The 20,285-nt window shown below is 41.1% G+C and overlaps 1 protein-coding gene and 1 long non-coding RNA gene across 6 annotated transcripts in view; one reads left to right on the top strand and one right to left on the bottom strand.

Moving 5' to 3' along the window:
- PTPRG (protein tyrosine phosphatase receptor type G) overlaps positions 1-18,493 on the top strand; it is a 538,165-nt gene extending 519,672 nt beyond the window's left edge. For all 4 annotated transcript variants that reach the window (XM_028719555.2, XM_077925092.1, XM_077925090.1 and 1 more), the window contains exons 24-29: positions 808-884; positions 1,876-2,004; positions 5,146-5,292; positions 7,551-7,693; positions 10,493-10,628; positions 11,835-18,493. In XM_028719555.2, the coding sequence (XP_028575388.2) occupies positions 808-884; positions 1,876-2,004; positions 5,146-5,292; positions 7,551-7,693; positions 10,493-10,628; positions 11,835-11,981 (779 nt within the window). In that variant the 3' untranslated portion in view covers positions 11,982-18,493. The remainder of the gene's footprint in view (positions 1-807; positions 885-1,875; positions 2,005-5,145; positions 5,293-7,550; positions 7,694-10,492; positions 10,629-11,834) is intronic.
- Positions 1-20,285, bottom strand: part of LOC114591882 (uncharacterized) — a 37,931-nt gene that overhangs the window by 4,718 nt on the left and 12,928 nt on the right. The window contains exon 3 of one of the 2 annotated variants that reach the window (XR_013392012.1): positions 9,834-9,907. The exons of the other annotated variant lie outside the window; for it this stretch is intronic. This is a non-coding gene — a long non-coding RNA (uncharacterized LOC114591882). The remainder of the gene's footprint in view (positions 1-9,833; positions 9,908-20,285) is intronic. 2 annotated transcript variants of the gene reach the window in all.

Here is a 20,285-nt window from a genome sequence, read left to right as displayed (position 1 = left end):
TAGGATTTTACCCCAAAGTTCTTGAGCATTTTAGCATTTCTTAGGGTTGAAGTTCTTGAGCATTTTTAGGGGGTTGAATTTAGAATTGATGAGTTTTTTTAGGATTTTACCCCAGGAAATAAACTACCACGGGGGCTGGATTAAACCAACCAGCGGGCCAGATTAGGCCCTCGAAACAGACTTTGGACATGCCTGGTCTAGATACATCCACTGCTGTGTGTGTGCATTCTGTGGTAGTTAACTTCAATTAACGTGGTTCTCAGAGGATAGCTGCTGACTTGCCCTGAAGTTAGGGAAGTGGCTGTTGCTGTCGCTACTTTTGGGAAGGGATGAGAGCAGCAAAAATAAATCAAATGTTGTTGTGTGCAGTTGCTCATAAATGATCTGATCGTCATCAAATCTTTATTTCATTTATTACATTTTCATCCTCTGCCCTTTCTCCAAGGAGCTCAAGGCACATAGTCCTGACTCTCTTTATCCTCACAACAAACTTGTGATGTAAATTAGGCTGGGAGTATCTGGCCCAAGGCCCTGGGTGAATTTCAGAGTGGAGAGGGAATTCGCTATTAACTATTATTTGGCATCTGGGGATAGCAGAAAGTAGTAAAATTTTATTGCTGAAATTATATCCTTGTGCAAACATTTCATTTTATCATTTTTATAGCTTTATCTCCTGCATGAGCTCAGCAAATTTTATGATACTGGGTCTGGCCCTAGGAGAAATAGGAGTTGTGTTATGATAGCTGTGCTAAGATTGTGAGTTTTGTTTGATAGGGGCTTTTTGTCTCTTCATTTGTTTGTTTACAGCTGAACGAGCAAGGGTGGGACTGGCACCATTACCTGGAATGAAAGGAACTGATTACATTAATGCCTCTTATATTATGGTAAGAAAATCAACAGAAAGTAACTGAATATAAAATTGTTCAGTTGGTTTTATCTATTGTTGCAAATAGCTCTTGTGTTTCTTTTTTCAATGAGGTGATTCTTTTTTTCAAAGAACAGCCACTGTGTGCAACAAACGTTATACAGTGCTGCTTAGAATTAAAAGAAATTCATTTTTTATAACTTAGGGAATTAGGGACACAATTCATCCTCTCCTGCATGCACAGCTCATGGGATGAGATCACCACAGAGCTTCAACTGAGTCTTCTAACTCTGATTCCCTTGCCAGCCCTTGACTGGGCAGATGTTCGCTAAAGCATGCCAGCTATTATGTAGAATGAGAGGAGCCCAGCACATCTCCCATTCCAGGTGATAACCAGCATGCTGCAATGGATCTATGTCCCAGCCAAGGACTACGGTGTAGTTAAAAGGCTCATTCAGTCCTGTGGAGATCCTGCCCTGCTTGCACTGCTCTGTGAGCTGCTGTGCAGGAGGGATGGGCCATGCCCTACATTGGCCAATCATAGTCTTCATAGTTGCATATTGTGTGCCATTTGCATATTTTGTCATTGGCAATGTCATTCTACTGGAGGAATTTTTAAAAAACATCTGAAGTGACATTTGCTGTACCAGAAACTAGAACAAGTGGCATCACAGAAGGAAGGCAATATATCTAATAACTGTGCTGAATCCATTATTTTTAATTAGGGTAAACAAATATTAGTTGCAGCTCATCTTAGTTGTTTCCACTGTGGTCCTCTACACTCAGTGGGTTGCCGTTCCTGGTGGAAACTATTCAGTTAAGTGAAACATGTTTATAGAGATTATTTTTCGTTTATATATTCTCCAGTATTGTTTTAGGATAAATTAACACAGCAGGGAGCTTTGAAAATTTAGCAATCTAATAAACTTGTATTGTCTGCTCTCATCCATGAAGTTTCCAAACTACTCTATGCACTGAGTAACTGCTGCATTTGGTTCTTGCTTTAAAAGGGTTACTATCGGAGCAACGAGTTCATCATTACACAGCATCCCCTGCCACACACGACTAAAGATTTCTGGAGAATGATCTGGGATCACAACGCACAGATCATTGTCATGCTTCCGGATAACCAGAGCTTTGTAAGTTATTTAACTCCACATACTTTATATTAATGATGTATCACAGCAGGGAGCAAGAACTGGGCCACTTAACTACATATTATGGCTGTATTTCAATGCAAAGCATAGTTGATGTCTCCTTTAACAGCTCTATAATCCACAGTATCCAAAGACGCCTGGGAAAGAAGTTGGGGGCAGACAGTGGGAGGGAGGAAACCTGTTGTGTTATGTCAGCATCACTGCAAAATGTCCCAGTTCTGTGCTGCCCTACTGTGAAGGCAAAGTCTATCCAGTGAGCTTTTTCGAAAGGAAAGGAAAACTTTAGCGCTTTTGCACCAGTCACCCCTCAGGGATATCAACCTCCATTTGTGACCTCTCTTTCTCAAATGCCAATGAGAAATAATATCTGCCTGCCCTTCTCTTCTTGAACAACAGAACATGTAAAATTACTTGGTTTACTGTTGCAGTGGAGCTCTATAGATGGGCATCTTACAAAACAGCTGAGCAGTATGTTGTCATTTCCATTAAATTACTGCAGGTGCCTAATCAGTTGTTATCCTAGTTGATTGGTTGTGTAGAAAGACAGAAACACACAGTGAGTTGTTGGCATACTGGTTCTTAGTGAGCAGTGAAGTGGCAGTCATAATTTATCTGCACCTTCCCATAATATCTAATGGATTTGAGGCACAGGAATAGAATCTGTATTCTTCCCATGACTCTGGTGGTATTTCTCCTGGAACTGTGGGCTTCTGGTATATGAACTCCAAAACTGATTAGAAGAACAAGAGAGCGAGCCCAGGTTTCCATCTGCTCCAGGGCTCTTTCTCTGCCAGCATTTGTCACTGGTTGGGACACAATGTCATCTTCTAAGGCAGGAGTAGGCAACATGGTGCCATCCAGATATTGTAGACTGCAACCTCCATCATTTCTGACCACTGGCCATTCTGTCTATGGCTGATGGAAATTCTCATTCGCAACATCTGAAGAGTACCAGGTTGGCTACCCCTGTTCTAACAGGGGTATTCACACTGAATCAGGGTAAGATGTAGACCCTAACAGTTATGTGCCCTTAACTAAGTGTGTGCTGTCCTAAGCAGGTTCTGTTTTGGTTGGATTTCCCAAACCAGAATCAGGTTATCTGGATCAATGCTGTTAAGAATGAGGGGTGCGTGTATATGTGTGGTGTTATGTTTTTAATGTATTGATTTTAAAAATTAAATATAAGCAGAATATTTAAGGAAAATTCATTTTTATTCTTCAAAATTCATTGTGAACTTACAATACTTTAAAAATATATAGCATGAAGTACAACTGTAGTGTGTGTGTGTGTGTGTGCCCGTGTGTGTGATACACATATAGTACAGTGGTGCCTCGCAAGACGAAATTAATTCGTTCCGCAAGTTTTTTCTTCTTGCGAGTTTTTCGTCTTGCGATGCACGGTTTCCCATAGGAATGCATTGAAAATCAATTAATGCGTTCCTATGGAAACCGACTTCAGACCAGGTCCGGGGACAATCTGTCCCCCGACCTCTTCTGAAGGCTGGGGGGGGTGAAAGTCTTTGCTCCCCCCCCCCCACGGCAGCATTTTAAAATCGCCCCGGACAGCGGAGGACTTCTCCGCTGTCCGGGGCGATTTAAAAGCCCTCCCGGGAAGGCAGCCAGGGGGGACATAGATTTTCGCCCCCCGCCAGCCTTCAGAAGAGGTCCAGGACCTCTTCTGAAGGCTGGCGGGGGGCGAAAATCTTTGTCCCCCCTGCCTGCCTGCCTTTAAAAGCCCTCCCGGGAGAGCGGAGAAACGCAGCGCGTTTCTCCGCTCCCCCGGGAGGGCTTTTAAAGGCAGGCAGGCAGGCAGGCAGGGGGGACAAAGATTTTCGCCCCCCGCCAGCCTTCCCCTCTTTTGAAGCAAGGGGCGGCAACGGGGAGAAAATCGCTTCTCCCCTTTGCCGCCCCTTGCTTCAAAAGGGGTCCGGGGGGAGAGAGAGGAAGGCGCGCGCCTTTCCCTCTGTCCCCTCTTTTGAAGCAAGGGGCGGCAACGGGGAGAAGATCGCTTCTCCCCTTTGCCGCCCCTTGCTTCAAAAGGGGTCCGGGGGGAGAGAGAGGAAGGCGCGCGCCTTTCCCTCTGTCCCCTCTTTTGAAGCAAGGGGCGGCAACGGGGAGAAGATCTCTTCTCCGCGTTGCCGCCCCTTGCTTCAAAAGAGGTCCGGGGAGAAAGGGGAAGACGCCAGCATTTTAAAAAACCTCGGGACAGCGGGGGACTTCTCCGCTGTCCGGGGCGAATTTAAAATGCTGGCGGGCGGCAGCGAAGCCTTCGCTGCCGCCCGCCAGCATTTTAAAAAACCTCGGGACAAAGGAGAAGTCCCCCGCTGTCCCGGGGTATTTTTAAATGCTGCTGGGCGGCAGCGCTGCCGCCCGCCAGCATTTTAAAATCGCCCCGGACAGCGGAGAAGTCCTCCGCTGTCCCGGGGTTTTTAAAAAACCTCTCCGCCCCCCGCCAGGCTTCGGAGCAGCCTTCCGAAGCCTGGCGGCGGGAGGAGGTCCGAGGACAGTGGGCAAGACGCCCTGTCCCGGAGATTTCCCTATGGGCTTTCGTCTTGCGAAGGAAGCCCATAGGGAAATTCGTTTTGCGAAGCGTCTCCAAAACGAAAAACCTTTCGTCTAGCGGGTTTTCCGTCTTGCGAGGCGTTCGTCTTGCGGGGTACCACTGTATCTCTGTATGTCCTGAAGTTACTATTATAAAAGGGAATTTTGAGGCTTTGAATCAAATCCTAAAGGGCTCTATGGATAGCAAATAAAGGAAATAACATGTCAATATCTAATGACCTTTGTGGCTTCGAGCAGGTGCTTACCTTAAGACATGAAAAACTACATTATAAAATGTTATTGTATTTCTGCGAAATCTGTTCCTCTCTATAAATTTTTAATTTTATAAATGTTCTAAAATATGCAGTTCCCTGTGAAACCAATTAAATACCAAACTTGCCCTGATTGGGAAGCTCAGAGTATCCCTGTGATATTCATACTGTTGTTTTAACAGGATACATTTTGTAAAAAGAAAGATCAATTTGTATTTCTTCCTATTAAACCAAGTTTTGATTCTTTGAATTTTGCTCATGTAGAAAGTAAATAAATATACAAAAAAGGTCTGATTCATTTTGTCTTTAGGCAGAGGATGAATTTGTGTACTGGCCAAGTCGAGAAGAATCCATGAACTGTGAGGCATTTACTGTGACCCTTATCAGCAAAGACAGACTGTGCCTCTCTAATGAGGAGCAGATCATCATCCATGACTTTATCCTTGAGGCTACCCAGGTATATAAAACATCCTCCAGAGGTGAATCTGGAGTCTGCTTGGCATTCAGAGTACTGCTGCTGTCAGTTAACAATTGATATGCATGCTTTTCAGTGGGATTGGTTTAATGTCTTTGTTTGGTCATAGTGGACTTATCAGTTTCCCTCATTTCTTCCCAGAGGTCTTCTCCTGTCACATACCAGTTTTGTTTTCAGTATACCATTTCCACAGAAGGGCATAACATTTCAGCTTTTATCTGATCCAAAGGTGGAAGTTCCTCAGACAGGAATCACACCAAGGGCTTGGTTTTGTTTTATTTTCATTTTTAAGAAGAATGTACTAAGGGTGCATGTTCATTAGCTATTTCTCTGGATGCATCACTGCTATTGAAAGCAGCTTTTGCGGGCCTCACAAGTGGAGTTGGTTATTAGGTATCAATATCTAGATTTTGTTTGGGGCAAGTGATTCCCTCTTAAGGCAAGAGTGGGGGGTCGTTTTTGTGTTGTGGGCTGTATTCCCTTGGGTGTAATCTGTTGGTGGCCACACCTAGCAGTGTGTGGGACCAAAGCAGGTAGAGTTTTGAAACTGGGCTGCAGGTTCCCCACTCAGCTTTATGCGGTGTTACCTTCTCTGCAATGTTCTGTGCAATTTCTGGACAAATGGCACCTGCAAGTAGGTTACTCCTGCGTAAGGAGATCAGTTATTCTTTATATAGCAAGTTGCAACTTCTAAATGCAAGTGGGCGTGCCAGAGAGCTAGTTGACCCCATCATGCCTTTTCTCTATTCTTATACTCTTTTGTGAGCATATGCACTGCAAGTCCGTAGCGAGCACCATGGAGACGGATGAGAAATGATCAGTGCAGGAGCAGCCAAGGCCCCACAAGTGGGGCACTGTTGCTCTCCAAGCTTTCCAACACAGCAGGTTGCTGTGGAAGAGGGTAAGAGTGCAGGGAGTTTGGCCCAGTGCAGTGCATGGCAGCAGGAGCATCAGATTGCCTGCACACTGTGACTCACAATGGGCCAGATTCCCCAGAAATCACTTCTCCCCTCTCCATGCCAACAACCTAGTCTGTTGGGAAGCCAGGAGAGCAAAAATGCCCCACCCATGCTGCCTCATGAACCGCTAACAAACATATGTAACTTTTCCTCCACCTCTGATGAGCCTCCATATCCTGAGAACTGGAAAGTAGCCACCATTTTTTAAAAGAGATCGCAGGAGTGGGGTGTCCTGGAAATTACAGGCCAGTTAGCTTAACGTCTGTCCTGGCAAAACTGGTGCATAGCACTGTTAACAAATAAAAAAACTACACCAAGCATATAGAAGAACAAGCATTGCTGAACAGAGTCAGTACGGCTTCTAACAGGTTAAATCCTGACTCATGAACCTATTAGAGTTATTTGATAGTCAACAAGTATATAGATGTGATCTGGTTGATGTAGCAGACTTGCACTTTTAAAAAGCTTTAGACAAAAGTTCCTCACCAAAGATGGCCACATAAGCTTAGTTGTCATAAATTAAGAGAAGAGGTCCTCTTGTAGGTTAAGTAGCAGAAAGCAGAGAGGAGGAATAAATGGTCAGTTCTCCAAATTGAGAGACATAGAAAATGCAGTCCTGCAAGGATCAATATTGGGACCTGTGCTTTTTAACTTGTTCATAAATGATTGAGAGTTAAGGGTGAGCAGTGAAGTGGTCAAGTTTGCTGATGGTGCTAAATTGTTCAGGGTTGTTAAAACAAACAAAAAACTATTGTGAAGAGTTCCAAAATGACCTCTCTAGACTGAGTGAATGGGTAGTAGAATAGAAAATGCAATTTAGTGTAAACAAGTAAAAAGTGATGCATGTTGGTGCAAAAAAACATCTTTCACATAGACACCCATGGGGTCTGACTAGTGGCAAGTGACCAGGACCAAGACCTTGGATTGTATAGTTTGATGAAGATGTCAGCCCAGTGCGTGGCAGCTGTTGTAAGCTTCCCACGGGCATCTGGTTAGCCACTCTGAGGACAGGACACTGGGCTAGATGGGCCATTGATCTAATTCAGCAAGGACTTCTTTTGTTCTTAAATAAAAATGAAGGTTACCACATGGCACTTGCAGAAAGAGAGTGACTGCTTGTATGGGCAGGATACAAGGCATGCTTCCTCATAGCAATCCAAGGTTGGATTAACTTCTTTTTAGCTAGAGGTGATCAGTGAATCTATTTGAATGTTAGAAGTGCATTTTTAAACATAAAAGTGGATTTAAAACGATTAACTGTTGGGTTGGTTTTCGTTTCAGGATGACTATGTTTTGGAAGTACGCCATTTTCAGTGTCCCAAATGGCCAAACCCAGATGCCCCAATCAGCAGTACCTTTGAGCTTATCAATGTAATCAAGGAAGAGGCCTTAACAAGAGATGGCCCTACCATTGTTCACGATGAGTATGTATATCCATCAAATCATTCATTTTATAGATTGGATAAGAAAGATTACAATAAATATGGAAGCTTATTTGGCCTTTCATCTGAGTAGTGGAAAGGGGGGCACAAATATTTTATTTGTTTGTTTATAAAACAAGTCTGTACCACCTATTGGCTCTAAAAAAGAGCCTCCAACATGGTTTATAACAATAGTAACACAATTAAAAAGAGCATACAGTATAAAGCCAAAATTGCACACGGAAGCAAAACTATAACTAGGTAAAATTTAAGACACATTAAAAGCCTGACAGAACAAAAATACCTAAATCACTCACATAAAGACTAGCAGAGAAAGGGCCAGTCTAATCTAGTTCACAGTTAGGGTGCTGCCAGTGAAAAGGACCTACCCTTCCAAAAAAATTTCACCTTGCAGAGCAGGGCTTTGGAAGTTGATGGAGATTGATTAGCAGGTTCATGCAGAAATAGACCTTCCTTTAAATATCCAGGTCCCAAGCCATTTCAGGATCTTAGATTGGGCCTTTAAAAGAATTGGAAGCCAGTAATTCATGCACCAGGGACGTGGGTGGCGCTGTGGGTAAAAGCCTCAGCGCCTAGGGCTTGCCGATCGAAAGGTCGGCGGTTCGAATCCCCGCGGTGGGGTGCGCTCCCGCTGCTCGGTCCCAGCGCCTGCCAACCTAGCAGTTCGAAAGCACCCCCGGGTGCAAGTAGATAAATAGGGACCGCTTACTGGCGGGAAGGTAAACGGCGTTTCCGTGTGCTGCGCTGGCTCACCAGATGCAGCTTTGTCACGGAAGTGTCTCCGGACAGCGCTGGCCTCCGGCCTCTTGAGTGAGATGGGCGCACAACCCTAGAGTCTGTCAAGACTGGCCCGTACGGGCAGGGGTACCTTTACCTTTTTTTTAATTCATGCACCAAGGCAATCGAAGTCATTTCTGTCCTCAAGCTGGGCTTCAACCCAGATCAGAAAGGATCTAAATAATAAGAGTCTTGTCCAAGAAAGCTTGGGTTTGAGCTGCCACCATTGCGGAGAAAGCTTTTCAATAAAGGTCTCACAACTAATTTCTCATTCAAGGAAGAATTCAGAGTTCCAACCACCCACTTGGCCAGCCTCCCATCTGGCATTCTTAATCGGCCGCAATGGACACGGACCAAAATACAAGCGGTTGGCCTCAGGCTGAACAAGCTAAAATTTATTCTTCAAAACAGTACAAGCAGTAACCTCAAACAAAGCCATAGATTCCTGCTTCCAGTGCAGAGTTTAAGCTGGAATGCATGCAAGTGAATTCATCAGCAAAGTGTTTTGCAAAGTGGTCAAAGCAGGCTGCCAAGGGTTCCTCCTCGCTAACTTGTGGACTAGCATGCAACCATCTCCTCATCACTTGGAACAGCTCCACTGACTGACCCATGTCAATGCACTGGTGATTAAGAAGTATAATTTCTTCGGTGCCATCATCACCATAGAGTAGGTCTTGGAATGAATTTCAACACATTTTTATAGACCACACTTTCATAAAAAAATAGAGCAAGGCAGTATACAACACACAAAATATAATAAATACATCTTGAGTATTTTCCACTGTCACTCTGGCTACCCAGCCAGTCATTGCATCACCCTAGGTTTTTCAGAAAACCAATGAGCCTGAGTTCTACCCATGAGACAGGGTGCTCGGCAGTGATTGTATCAATGCTAATGGCATTTCCTATTCTGGAGGTCAGCCAGGTTCAACAGCCATATTGGTAGGAGAATCCCCTAGAACACTCATGTGTCCATCAGGAACGATTATTCACCAAGAGTGCTACATCATAATAGGCTCCCCAAGACCTTTTCAGCCAGTGACTTGTCCATGCCAGTGGTGTTATTTCAACCCTGCACCCTTACACAGAACACTTCTTTACTGCCAAGCAACCACCAAGATTGTGTCCTGCGGAATGTGTAGGACTAGATATTGAGATAGGTCCATGGTTGTTATGGAGACCATGAAATCCTGGTCTACTAAGCAAATTGCTGAAAAATCAAGTGCTTTCTCCGTGTACCTTGGGTTCATTCTCCAAATCAGAACAAAATGTGCGGAAGAGACATTCAGTCAGGAAGCTACCCAGCCCAACACAGCAATCAACTGTCTTTTAAATACTTTCTTACTTAGTTATCTTTGTCCCTCTCCTTAGGAAATGGTGGCTGGATGTGTGGTGTATTATCATCATGCACAGATGGGTCTGAAAAGAACAATTAAGGGCTCTATATATGACTTTTCTTTCATATCTTGACTTGCTAAAGTGCGTTATAAAATACAGATGCTTTAGCCAAAACAATATTAAGTCATTGCTACTTTTAATGCTCACCTAGATTCTGAATACTTTTGCTGCTCTTGCAATATTCAAAATTAAGACAGTTATTGATCTGGGCATTTCATGAGACAAAAAATATCAAACCTCTGTTTCTAACAGTGCTGAGTCATTTCTTTTGTAAATTGCTTTTTGGGTTATTTGTTATATTCACTGATTTTTATTTTTATGCCTTCATACATAATATATGTTCCACTTTTAACTGCATTCTGAGGAAATGTAGCTGAAAATGAAAATTTTCCTTCTGTGCACTTGACCACATCATCACTTATTTTATTCATTAATACAACAGCAAACTAATCCCAAGTATAGGTACACCTATCTGGCAGAGATTATAGGTGCAATTCAAAGAAAACTAAAGCTGATACACAGACATCAGATTTTCATTGCTGCTTGACAGGGGGCTTTATGATTCACCTATGAGCATCTGAACGCAACTGTTCTGTGGGTTTGCAGGTATGGAGCAGTGGCGGCTGGAACATTATGTGCCCTTACCACTCTGTCCCAGCAGCTGGAGAATGAAAATGCTGTTGACGTTTTCCAGGTGGCAAAGATGATCAATCTGATGAGGCCTGGAGTATTTACAGACATTGTAAGTCTTTAAAAAGGAGATAAAGTTGTTTACAAGGTAGTTTCTAAACAGGAAAATGTCCAATTAAAATCTATGCACATGTTTGGCATACTGTCCCATGCCCCTGTGCCCGTGAAGTCAGATGGCTAAAAGACTCCTCTTCCACATATACTCATAGAGTCTCCACCAGTTTTGCTGCCAGATATCCTGCACAACTAAGAACCACAGTGCAGCAATAAGCACCATCTTAGACCCTGACCTTTATTTATCTAGGGTCGGAATTCCCTTTCCTTCTTAGATCCAACAAACAGAGTTTGTTCCAGGATGGAGAATATCCATGGAGTCAGCGCTACCATTCAGCTACTTTTGAACTTGTTATATTCCTTCAGGGTTTGGGGTTTTTAGACTATAGTTCATTACAGTTTTAACAATATTGCAACAAAACAATGCAGTACCTTATTCCCTCTTTTCCCTCCCGGCTTCCCCACCAACCTCTGTCTCCATGCTCCTTTATTTACTTCAAAACATTTTCGCTTCTAATACGTAGTCATTAAGTACGTTACACAGTGTTCAGACTTGCATGCTCAGATAAGGGTTAAGATGAATGAGTGGCAGTGCTCTGCTTTGGTCCCAGATGAACATCTGTTAAATTAGAGATGTTTCCGTCCCTGCACTGTGCCTGTAGGGTTCACAGGAAGCACGGGACTTGTATGCCCTAATTCTTTAGACTAGATCAGAGCAGAAAGGAGGTGCACGTAATATTAAAAGAAGGCGAGTAAACAAACCTTTATTGAAGATGTAGCTTGTGAGAGGTGACTGAAAAAAAGATGAGAGTGAATCTATTGCAATAATTGGGCAGGGGTCCAGCTGTAACGCACAACCAACAAAACTGATTGAAGAGGCAAGTCTTTTGGTTGAATCTGTGTTACTGCCCTTTGTAAATAGTTATTTGTGAATGTTCTCTCAACTTTGTAATTATTCAACAAATTGGCCACATAACTTAATTTTGTTTCATTGGTACTGTACCTGGCTTTGGGATTATTTTCTAATGCAAGGTTGGTAACCATGTTTATATTGTGGGTTATCAGAGTATGGGAGAGCTACAAGGTTAAAGGTGTCAGGCTAGGGCACAGCAAGCAATACTGATCCCCCCTAGAAAACGCAAACTGAACATTTTACTTCCTTGAATGTTAGGTTGTTTTAAATGTTCTGATCTTTCTATTCCAGGAGCAGTACCAATTTCTTTACAAAGCAATGCTAAGCCTGGTCAGCACTAAGGAAAACGGAAATGGCCCCATGGCACTGGACAAAAATGGTGCTGTTATGGCCAACGACGAATCAGATCCTGCAGAAAGCATGGAGTCTCTTGTCTAATTGGAATATTGAAAAGGCACTTAATTTGTGGAATTTCTGAAGACTGAGTAAACTTTTTTGAGGCCTTTTTTGCCAGACTCTAGGTTATACAATAACCCAATTACTTTTTTACACTGATAAAAGTTTTGATATTTATTTTTGCCATTTTATGTCTTAATGGTATCCTACTGAGCATTTGCACCTCTTGTTTATTTCACACAGTGAAACGCAATTTTATCTAGTTTGCACTATATGATCAGTGTTAACTGCCTATAAAGTTGTAATACAAAAACAAGCAAGCAAACGAACCCTGATGTGACATTCCATGACAACAAACATGCTACTTTTTAGTTGAAATGCCATGAAGTTTTGTTAATTACTACGAGCCTTGACTCTAAAGTCTTGAATGCTAGACCAGAAGGGTTCTTTTTGTTTTACAAGAACAGTGCTGTACTCTAAACATACTCCAATGTTTATTAATTTTCATATAACTTTGGTAATCATTATAGGTCTTCTGTATTCCAGTAACATGGATGAGTGTTGTTTTTTTTCTTCTTGTTTGACAAAGTGGTGTGGTGATCACTAGCTACACTGAAGTGCAGTAGCATCAAGAGGTTGAATAGCTAGTCTGCATTGTTTGAATTGCTCCGCTCGGCTGCATGGAAGCCTAGGAATTGCTTTCCATGTCACGTACTAAATTACATTCCCAAAACACTGAGCGACTCAAATCTTGAGCTTTGACCTCAGTCTTTGGTTGTACAACTTCACTGATTCCCCAGATTTTCACAATGGCATTTCAGTATGGGAAAATATTTTGATCATATTGCCACCACAGACAATTTAGTAATCAACAATATACTACCAGATCATTTTATTCCAAAAGCATTTAGGTCACAATTTCCCAATTAGTATTCACCATTTTAAACATATATTTCCTTCATTCTTCTGGAACAGGATTTCTATCTTGACAATATGTTGCAGGATGGCAAAAGGAATTTCTTAATTTCATAGCTGTTAGATGCCGTTTTTACAGGTGTGTAATTTTCATACTTTACTGCTAAAACGTACTGATCCATATTACTGGTGAAACGATCTAATAAAAAAAACTACCTATAAGATTACACTCTTCCTCCTTTTTTTTTTTTTTTGAACCAAATTAATTATTTAGCATACATCTCCTTAGTTCATTGATCCATTCCTATATATTATACATTATACTACACTGTCCCTGTTACTTCAGGCAGCCACTTAATCTATTTCAAACTTAAGAAAACCCATTTCCACCCCTTAGCTTTACATTTAAGCCTCTGTTTTGAATAACTTAAAACTGCTCTGCTTTCCAAACCACTTTTCTGTGCAGCTCATTTAAGCATGGATGGTCCCCTTGCACTGCTTTTTATCTACACTGTAAGAATGGGGAAATGAATTAAATTCTGATGAGGTGCTTGGTTACATGGCCCATACCATCTGTGGTCATTGTAAATAAGCAGCGAATGCCCACAGGAGGAAGATTACAGAGTGGACCTCGCTAGTATAAAATTCAGTATAATTGGCAAACTGGTTTTAATGGCTAAAATGTATAACTTAGGTTATAGCTACCCAAATTACTTTATTGTGCTCTTGTGCTCTTGGTTTGTCCTTGAATCAGTTTGTTTAAAATGATCCCTTCTTGTCTGAATTTACTTTACTATGCCTCCAATTCAAAATAGTGAGAAGAATGTGCCTACATGTAAAAACAGGTTCCTGCTAGTTATATCTGCACTAGCTGTCAAGGGTAGAAGTGGCTGTGTGTATGTATGAGGGAATCCAGGGTAAGCCAACAGAGACACTGGTCTACTTGTCGTTAAGATGGTAAATTGAATAGTCCCCCAGGCAAAAAAGCCATGCCAATAGAAAATTAGATGTCAGGTTGAAGTGTTCTAGCTTAGTCTCCTCCTTGACATCTAGTTCTGCATCTGCAGGGGATTTCCCCACCACAATAGTGTGAACCACACATTTGATAGGTTTGCTACCTTGGTGAGAATTCACTGTGTGCTAGGGCTTCATAGCACCACCTTTACTAGCTCCTCTATTTAAAAAGCCACTGAAAATTCTTACATTTGGTAGGAACCAAAAGGTACCAGTTCTATATATGTAGCCAAAACTGAGCCCCACTGAGTCTAATGGGACTTACTCCTTGGTATGCATATAGGATTGTAGCTTTAAGTAATTATTTGCATGCAACAGTCACTACTACAAATGTAAGAGTTGCTATTGCAAATATTTGGTATTTGCAATGTACAGCTAGGCTAAAACTGGTGCCTCAATACTGCAGGGCAAAACCACTTCTTTCTTTGAATGATGATTTCCAGCGCTTTCTCTACAAATGTATGGGAAAGTAAATTAGGGCATTAAATATTTATTCCAAGTAAAACGTACAAACATTTAGGAAACAGCTTATAATGTTGACAGAATGTCCTATTGTTTCATAGATTTCTTCATCCATAGAAAAGAGAGAAATCTAGTTTGTTCCAGCTACACATTCAAAACACTTTACCACTAAACTTAAAATAATCTGGATGACCCTAACCCTTAAGTCGAAGAGTTTGCAGTGGTTTTTATTGACACAGGTTGATGCAGGTGTATCTGTCTCCTACTTTGGCAGCAAACTAATTCAAGTATCATATTCTTAAACAAATGCCTATTTATTTATAATATTGTCTCCTAAATGTAAAGGCCTCCTAAAAGGGTGTGAAAATAAATGTCCAGCAAAGCAGGAAAAACTATCCAGCGATGCAACAACTGCTCCGAAATTCATCCATGAAGCTGTTGTTTGTAATTGCTCGTGAACACACAATTAAGTGCCTCTCACACGTTGCTGCCCATTTCAAATTTGCAGTTGAAATTATTAATGTGGCATTAGAGAAAGTAGGGTCCAAAACCACCGCAAGATCCTGGTGGTAATTGCATTGAGGAGCCTCCTCTGTTACGGAGATGGATGAGGCAGCACCCTCTTGCACTGAGCTCCATGCACATATCAGAACCATCCATGCACTCTCGAGCTGCTGGAAAAGGACTCCGGGTTCCGCAGTAAATAAACTACATTAAGTGAAGCTCACCAGAGAGGGGCCTAAGTTGTCCACTGCATTGTGTAGATTTAAGACTATCCAGAAGCTGCACTTCACTTTAAAAACCCATTTCAAGTTACACCATCTGTACTGCTTCTGCTTTGACCAAGAGGCACACTGCTTGCATTGGCATCAGGGACTGCAGTGCTTCCATTGCTGGCAATGGGCACTGCTTCAGGAAATTACAACTTTTGAGCATGAGACGAACTTTGATCACTTCACATCCAAAATTTTGTGGCAAGAAATGACTGGTTCAAAAAGTAAGAGGTGTGTGGTGTGTATGTATCCCGCCCCCCAGGTTTAGTTGGATTTGTTGGTAGCTTTTCATTTGAGTCTGAATTTGTGGAGGAGATACTACAGAGGGATATGAATGTGTTTTGGCAAGACTGCCTGGCAGCACTTAAGCCAGTTCCTTAAAATGTGTACCAAGTTGTACAAGTGTGTTTTTCGGTGTGGATTTTAAGACAAAATTAGACCAGTATAGCTGAAGTTGGATTGTTTGCAAAGCCAATTCCATGTGAATTCCAGCTCTTCTTTAATATTTTCAGGATTTTGTCCACAGGTGTATAACTCGATTTAATGATCAATTGCTTTGTTTTAATTAGTTCACATGGGAATCAGGGTGTATTCTTAATGCTGCAGTCAGCAGGTAAAGAGGGGGATAACAAGATACGTTTGGGGAGAAGGGTTTGATGTTTCATGTGAAGTTCAAGTTACAAAGTGTAAATTTGCTGTGACATGAAAAGCTGCAATTTTGAGTTTGCAGCTCTCATTTTGTTCTGAAACAATCCTATTGACATGAGCCCCAACTCAGAGGACGCTTGGGCCACACTAGATGTGACATTGATTGCATGAATGCAATCAACATATTGTTTTTATTATGCAAATACCAACAACCAAGGAGAAACCTAAGCAGCCGTCAGACCTTATGGGGTGGGAAGGAGGAATTCAACTTTTTCTCTCCCTGCCAAAGTCATATGAGCAGCAGTTGGCGCAGCAGTTTATGAGAAGTTAATTTTTGTCAGAACCGTGGGAGGGAGAGAGTTAAACTCTCCATTCCCATCACCCCCTCCCAGGTTTAGATGCTATTTACTCTTCTCGTTGGCTGCAACAAAAATGTGCACATTACTTGTATTACTGCAATTAATTCAGTAGTTTGGCCCTTAATCAGGACTTACATCCCAGTGAATTATTTGGAACAAGTTAGTCATTTGTGTCCTATTTATGTTCTGCCTTTCTACCCTGCTTAAGGCAATGGGTCTTGCATCTGTTTATCCAAGGAATATTTGTAGTATTGCTTATCAGTGTAAGCTCTGAATTTATATTAACAGATCAGTGGGCTCAGCAGTTTAATGAAATACTGCCATTGGTCTTTTCTGTTAGACTCACATTGACTATACTTCACTGTTGAGGGGAGGATATCCCTCTGATGATACCTGAATTTTGATTAATTTATAAACATTAGTCATTTTCAATATTAGCATTTTGAAAGAAATGCACTTGTAAAAGACTGATGCTTGTATAACCTGTCTTTGCTAATGTGGTCTGGAAACAAAGAGAACATGGGATTGTAATATGGATACTCTGAAACAAATTGCTTCGTATGTTTGGGCCATGAAAATCAATGCGTATTTATGTATCGAACCCTCATCTAAAGGAAGGGTAGCGCCGTTGGCATTCCCAGTCTACAGCCTTAGTACTGCAAATACATGCTTTGCTTTGTACTTCTTGAGTATGATAGTTGATATGAAAAGTCACTTTGCATAGATTAAGTTCATCACACATGAATAGTGCAGGAGGTAAACCAAAACTTTTATTTTGAAACAAATTATCCTTTAGCATTTCAGTGTGTCTGATCAAACTCTGAATGCAAACTATAAGGAGGCAAAAGATGTGGGTGCATGTAGGCACATGTGCACACCTCTGTGTAAGAAATACAGGCTTTTAAAGTCCATTGTAGAGCTAGTGGAGTTGCAATCAGATGAGCAAGGTTTTAATTGAAAGATTCATTGGAACGCTACCAAAATGCTATCCCTTTTTAATGACATAGCACAATGACCTTGTTATAAGTATGATTTCTTGTAAACTGCTATTGTATTTTAAAGTAGAGATATCAATTTTACCAAAGAAACATAATACTAAATATTAGCAAAAATAATGGAAAAATTGAAGAAGAAGAAGAAATAAGGAAAGTATAGTTGCGTTGCAGGGCAATTGTATGCATGTTTGGTTGGAAGTCAATCCCATTGTGTTCAATGGGGCTTAGTTCCAGGTAATGTGTGTATAGGATTGCACTGTTAATGACTTAGCAGTCATTCTCTCAAATTCATTCTCTTCTGCCACCCACTCCTGTGATACATGGTTATGTTCAAATAGTGCCAGTGAATTTTATATGAAGGGGAAATGCCTCATTGCTTATCCACTGCATTTCTTTTCTTTTTGAGATGTAATTCTCCATCCTTACATGTCAATCCTTGAGCTTTCTCTCTTGATTGTCATTATAAGTAATGCATTCTACATTAGCTTTGCTTATCTGTATGGGGAAGGCATGCAAAACAAACAGGGAGAGTACACAGAGAAACTAATGAAAAGACTTGGCCGCGACATTGTCTTAGCTGTTCAACTGTTTTTAGTATTTTTGTTAGATATTTGCAAAGGGAAGCCTTTTCTACAGAGGATAATTAATTTCAAGAAAAATGTCTTGAGTTTTAAGAATAAACATGTCTCCAAAAGAGGAGATAGTCAATTTTATAAAATGTCACAACTCTCCAACATTTGGGGTAGTGACCTTTCTTTCTTTTGTTAGAACCTTTGAAACTAGCAAGCAGCCATTGTTTCTAAAGAACTAAGTATTCATCTCTATCCATTATTTTCATTTCCTTCATTTTTAAATAGCAGAAATCATTAAAACTGTAAATATTTTGTTGCTTGAATAAGCATCTTCTGGGAACTTTGTATCTATGGTATATAATCATAGAATTTTATATTTTCATATAAAGCTAATTTTTTTCTAGTTTCAACTTCTTCATGGTTTTTTTTCCTTTTGTGGTGGATATGTGAATACATACTTTATGTGTATTGAAGTAGTGAAATGCCATCACATTCCAAAAAGAATTCAACACATGTTATTTCTTTGGGACAGTGATTGTTGATGCTGGATTTTCTTTAAATTCCATTGTCAGTGTGTGCAATAGGAATTAGACTTAACCAGTCACTGGATAAGTTTGTCTCATTGACCCATTGGGGAAATGTGGTGTTTGGTTTGGGGGGAGTTATTAATTTTTTTGTTTTCTGTTCTTCCTTTTTGTAACTTGAAGAATTTCCTTTTTGTTATGTTTTAAAAGTATATCAAATCATTCTATTATAGTGTTATTTAATATGTAAATTGTATTGCTATACATAAAATAAAGTATGGTTTTTGATGTATTTACAATAGTTGGTTGATATTTTCACTATATTAATGTACACCATGGCTAACCTATGCCCCTTCTATTTCAGTGCACCTACTCTAACGCTCAATCCAACCCTACATGTAAATTGAAACAGGCTTTTGTCCAAATGCAGCCTGAAAGAGAGAGAAACCTGCATGGAGATAGACCACAGTATGGTCACAGACTCTATACATCAGTCACAAGAGCCTGTTGTTGGATAGAGTGGTGGGGTATACCTTTTAAAATAAACAAGATCACATTGAATACTGATAAAAGGCACCCCGATGTGACCTCCATCCATAATTCACAGGCTGGAAAGATGAGGATACAGCATCCTTCCTTCTTTGTGAAGCAGACTAGGATATGTATCTCATCTGCTATTTTAGGGTATGAGTTGAACAGAACAATTTATTTAATGAGGCTTATTTGAGCCTTTACATTTGAAGAGAAAGATACTAAAAAAGCTCAGCTCTGCAGTCCCTGTTCCAATTAAACTGCTGCACCATGGAATGAGGAATAGGGGTACATCCTTTGGACATTTGAGAGCTTAACTTGGTTCAAAACATCGACTGGCATACCTAGACAAAGCAGCTTTCTCACAAAGCCTTTTTTATGTCTGTCGGGTGCAAGTATATTACCTGGGCATACAGAAGTGTTTGGAACACTGATGGGCAATCCACAGCCCTTCACTTCCTTTCAGGTCCCGTCCCCCCCAAGCTTGAAGAGAGAGAATGAACAGAACAGAATGAATGAATGAATGAATGAATGAATGAATGAATGAATGAAGGGGAGACTGTGTGTGGATGATTTGTGTATACAGATGTGTGAGAGAGAAAATGAAAGGAAGATGGGTAGATAAAGAACAGGAAGGGCAAAAAAAGAGAAGGGGTCTCCCACCCATTTTTGCTTTGGTCATCAGCATGAGTATGTGGCCCTGAACTCTGAAAGTGTGGTCTTCTTGATTTAAAGGGTATTGAGTTATTGATAAAATATTGGGTCTGGAGGGAGAAAATCCAGGTTCATCTTTTTGTTCACATATGAATATCCTGGGGTGGCCCATCAAGTCAAGATGTTCCAGGATACTCAACTTACCCAGGGTTTTGCAAGAAATATAAATAATATTCCATACCATCACCAGTCTGTTTGCTTTCAATACATTTATGACATCAGCAACTCCAATGCTAATCCCCACTCTAAGTCAAACCTAGCTTGTTTCCAGCAACCAGCATAATTCACAGTAAGAAATAGGCAACGGCTGTCATGCTTAACAAGTCAGGGAACCAACTGTCAGCAATGAATGTGGATGCACAGAAGTGAGCAACAACCAGCTCTTTGAAAAGCAATAGTATATATTCCCCAATGTATGGGGCAAATAAAAATAAGCTGCTTATTTTATGCAAGAATTCACACATCTCATAGTTTAATCTCAAAGTATGTTCCCACAATTCACTGGACATCATGCTGGCAATAATGAGTCCTGCTTGATCAGATGAAAAGCCCATCTGCTCCAGCATCCTGTTTTCACAGTGGCCAGCAAAATGCCTATGGGAAGCCCACAAGCAAGACCTGAGTGCAACAGCACTCTCCCTACTTGTGATTTCTGGCAACTGGTCTTCAGAAGCATACTGCCTTTGGGATTGGAGGTACAACATTGCAATCATAGCTAGTAGCTACTGAGTGCCTTATCCTCCATGACTCTGTCTGATCCTCTTTTATTGCTATCCAGTAATAAAATAAAAGCTTAAAGTACTTCATTTAACAGTAGCTTGCTATGAGAAACAATATGC

Source organism: Podarcis muralis, chromosome 2, assembly GCF_964188315.1.
Source record: "Podarcis muralis chromosome 2, rPodMur119.hap1.1, whole genome shotgun sequence".
In the NCBI taxonomy this organism is placed as follows: Eukaryota; Metazoa; Chordata; class Lepidosauria; order Squamata; family Lacertidae; genus Podarcis; species Podarcis muralis.
This window is presented reverse-complemented; position numbering and strand designations above follow the sequence as displayed.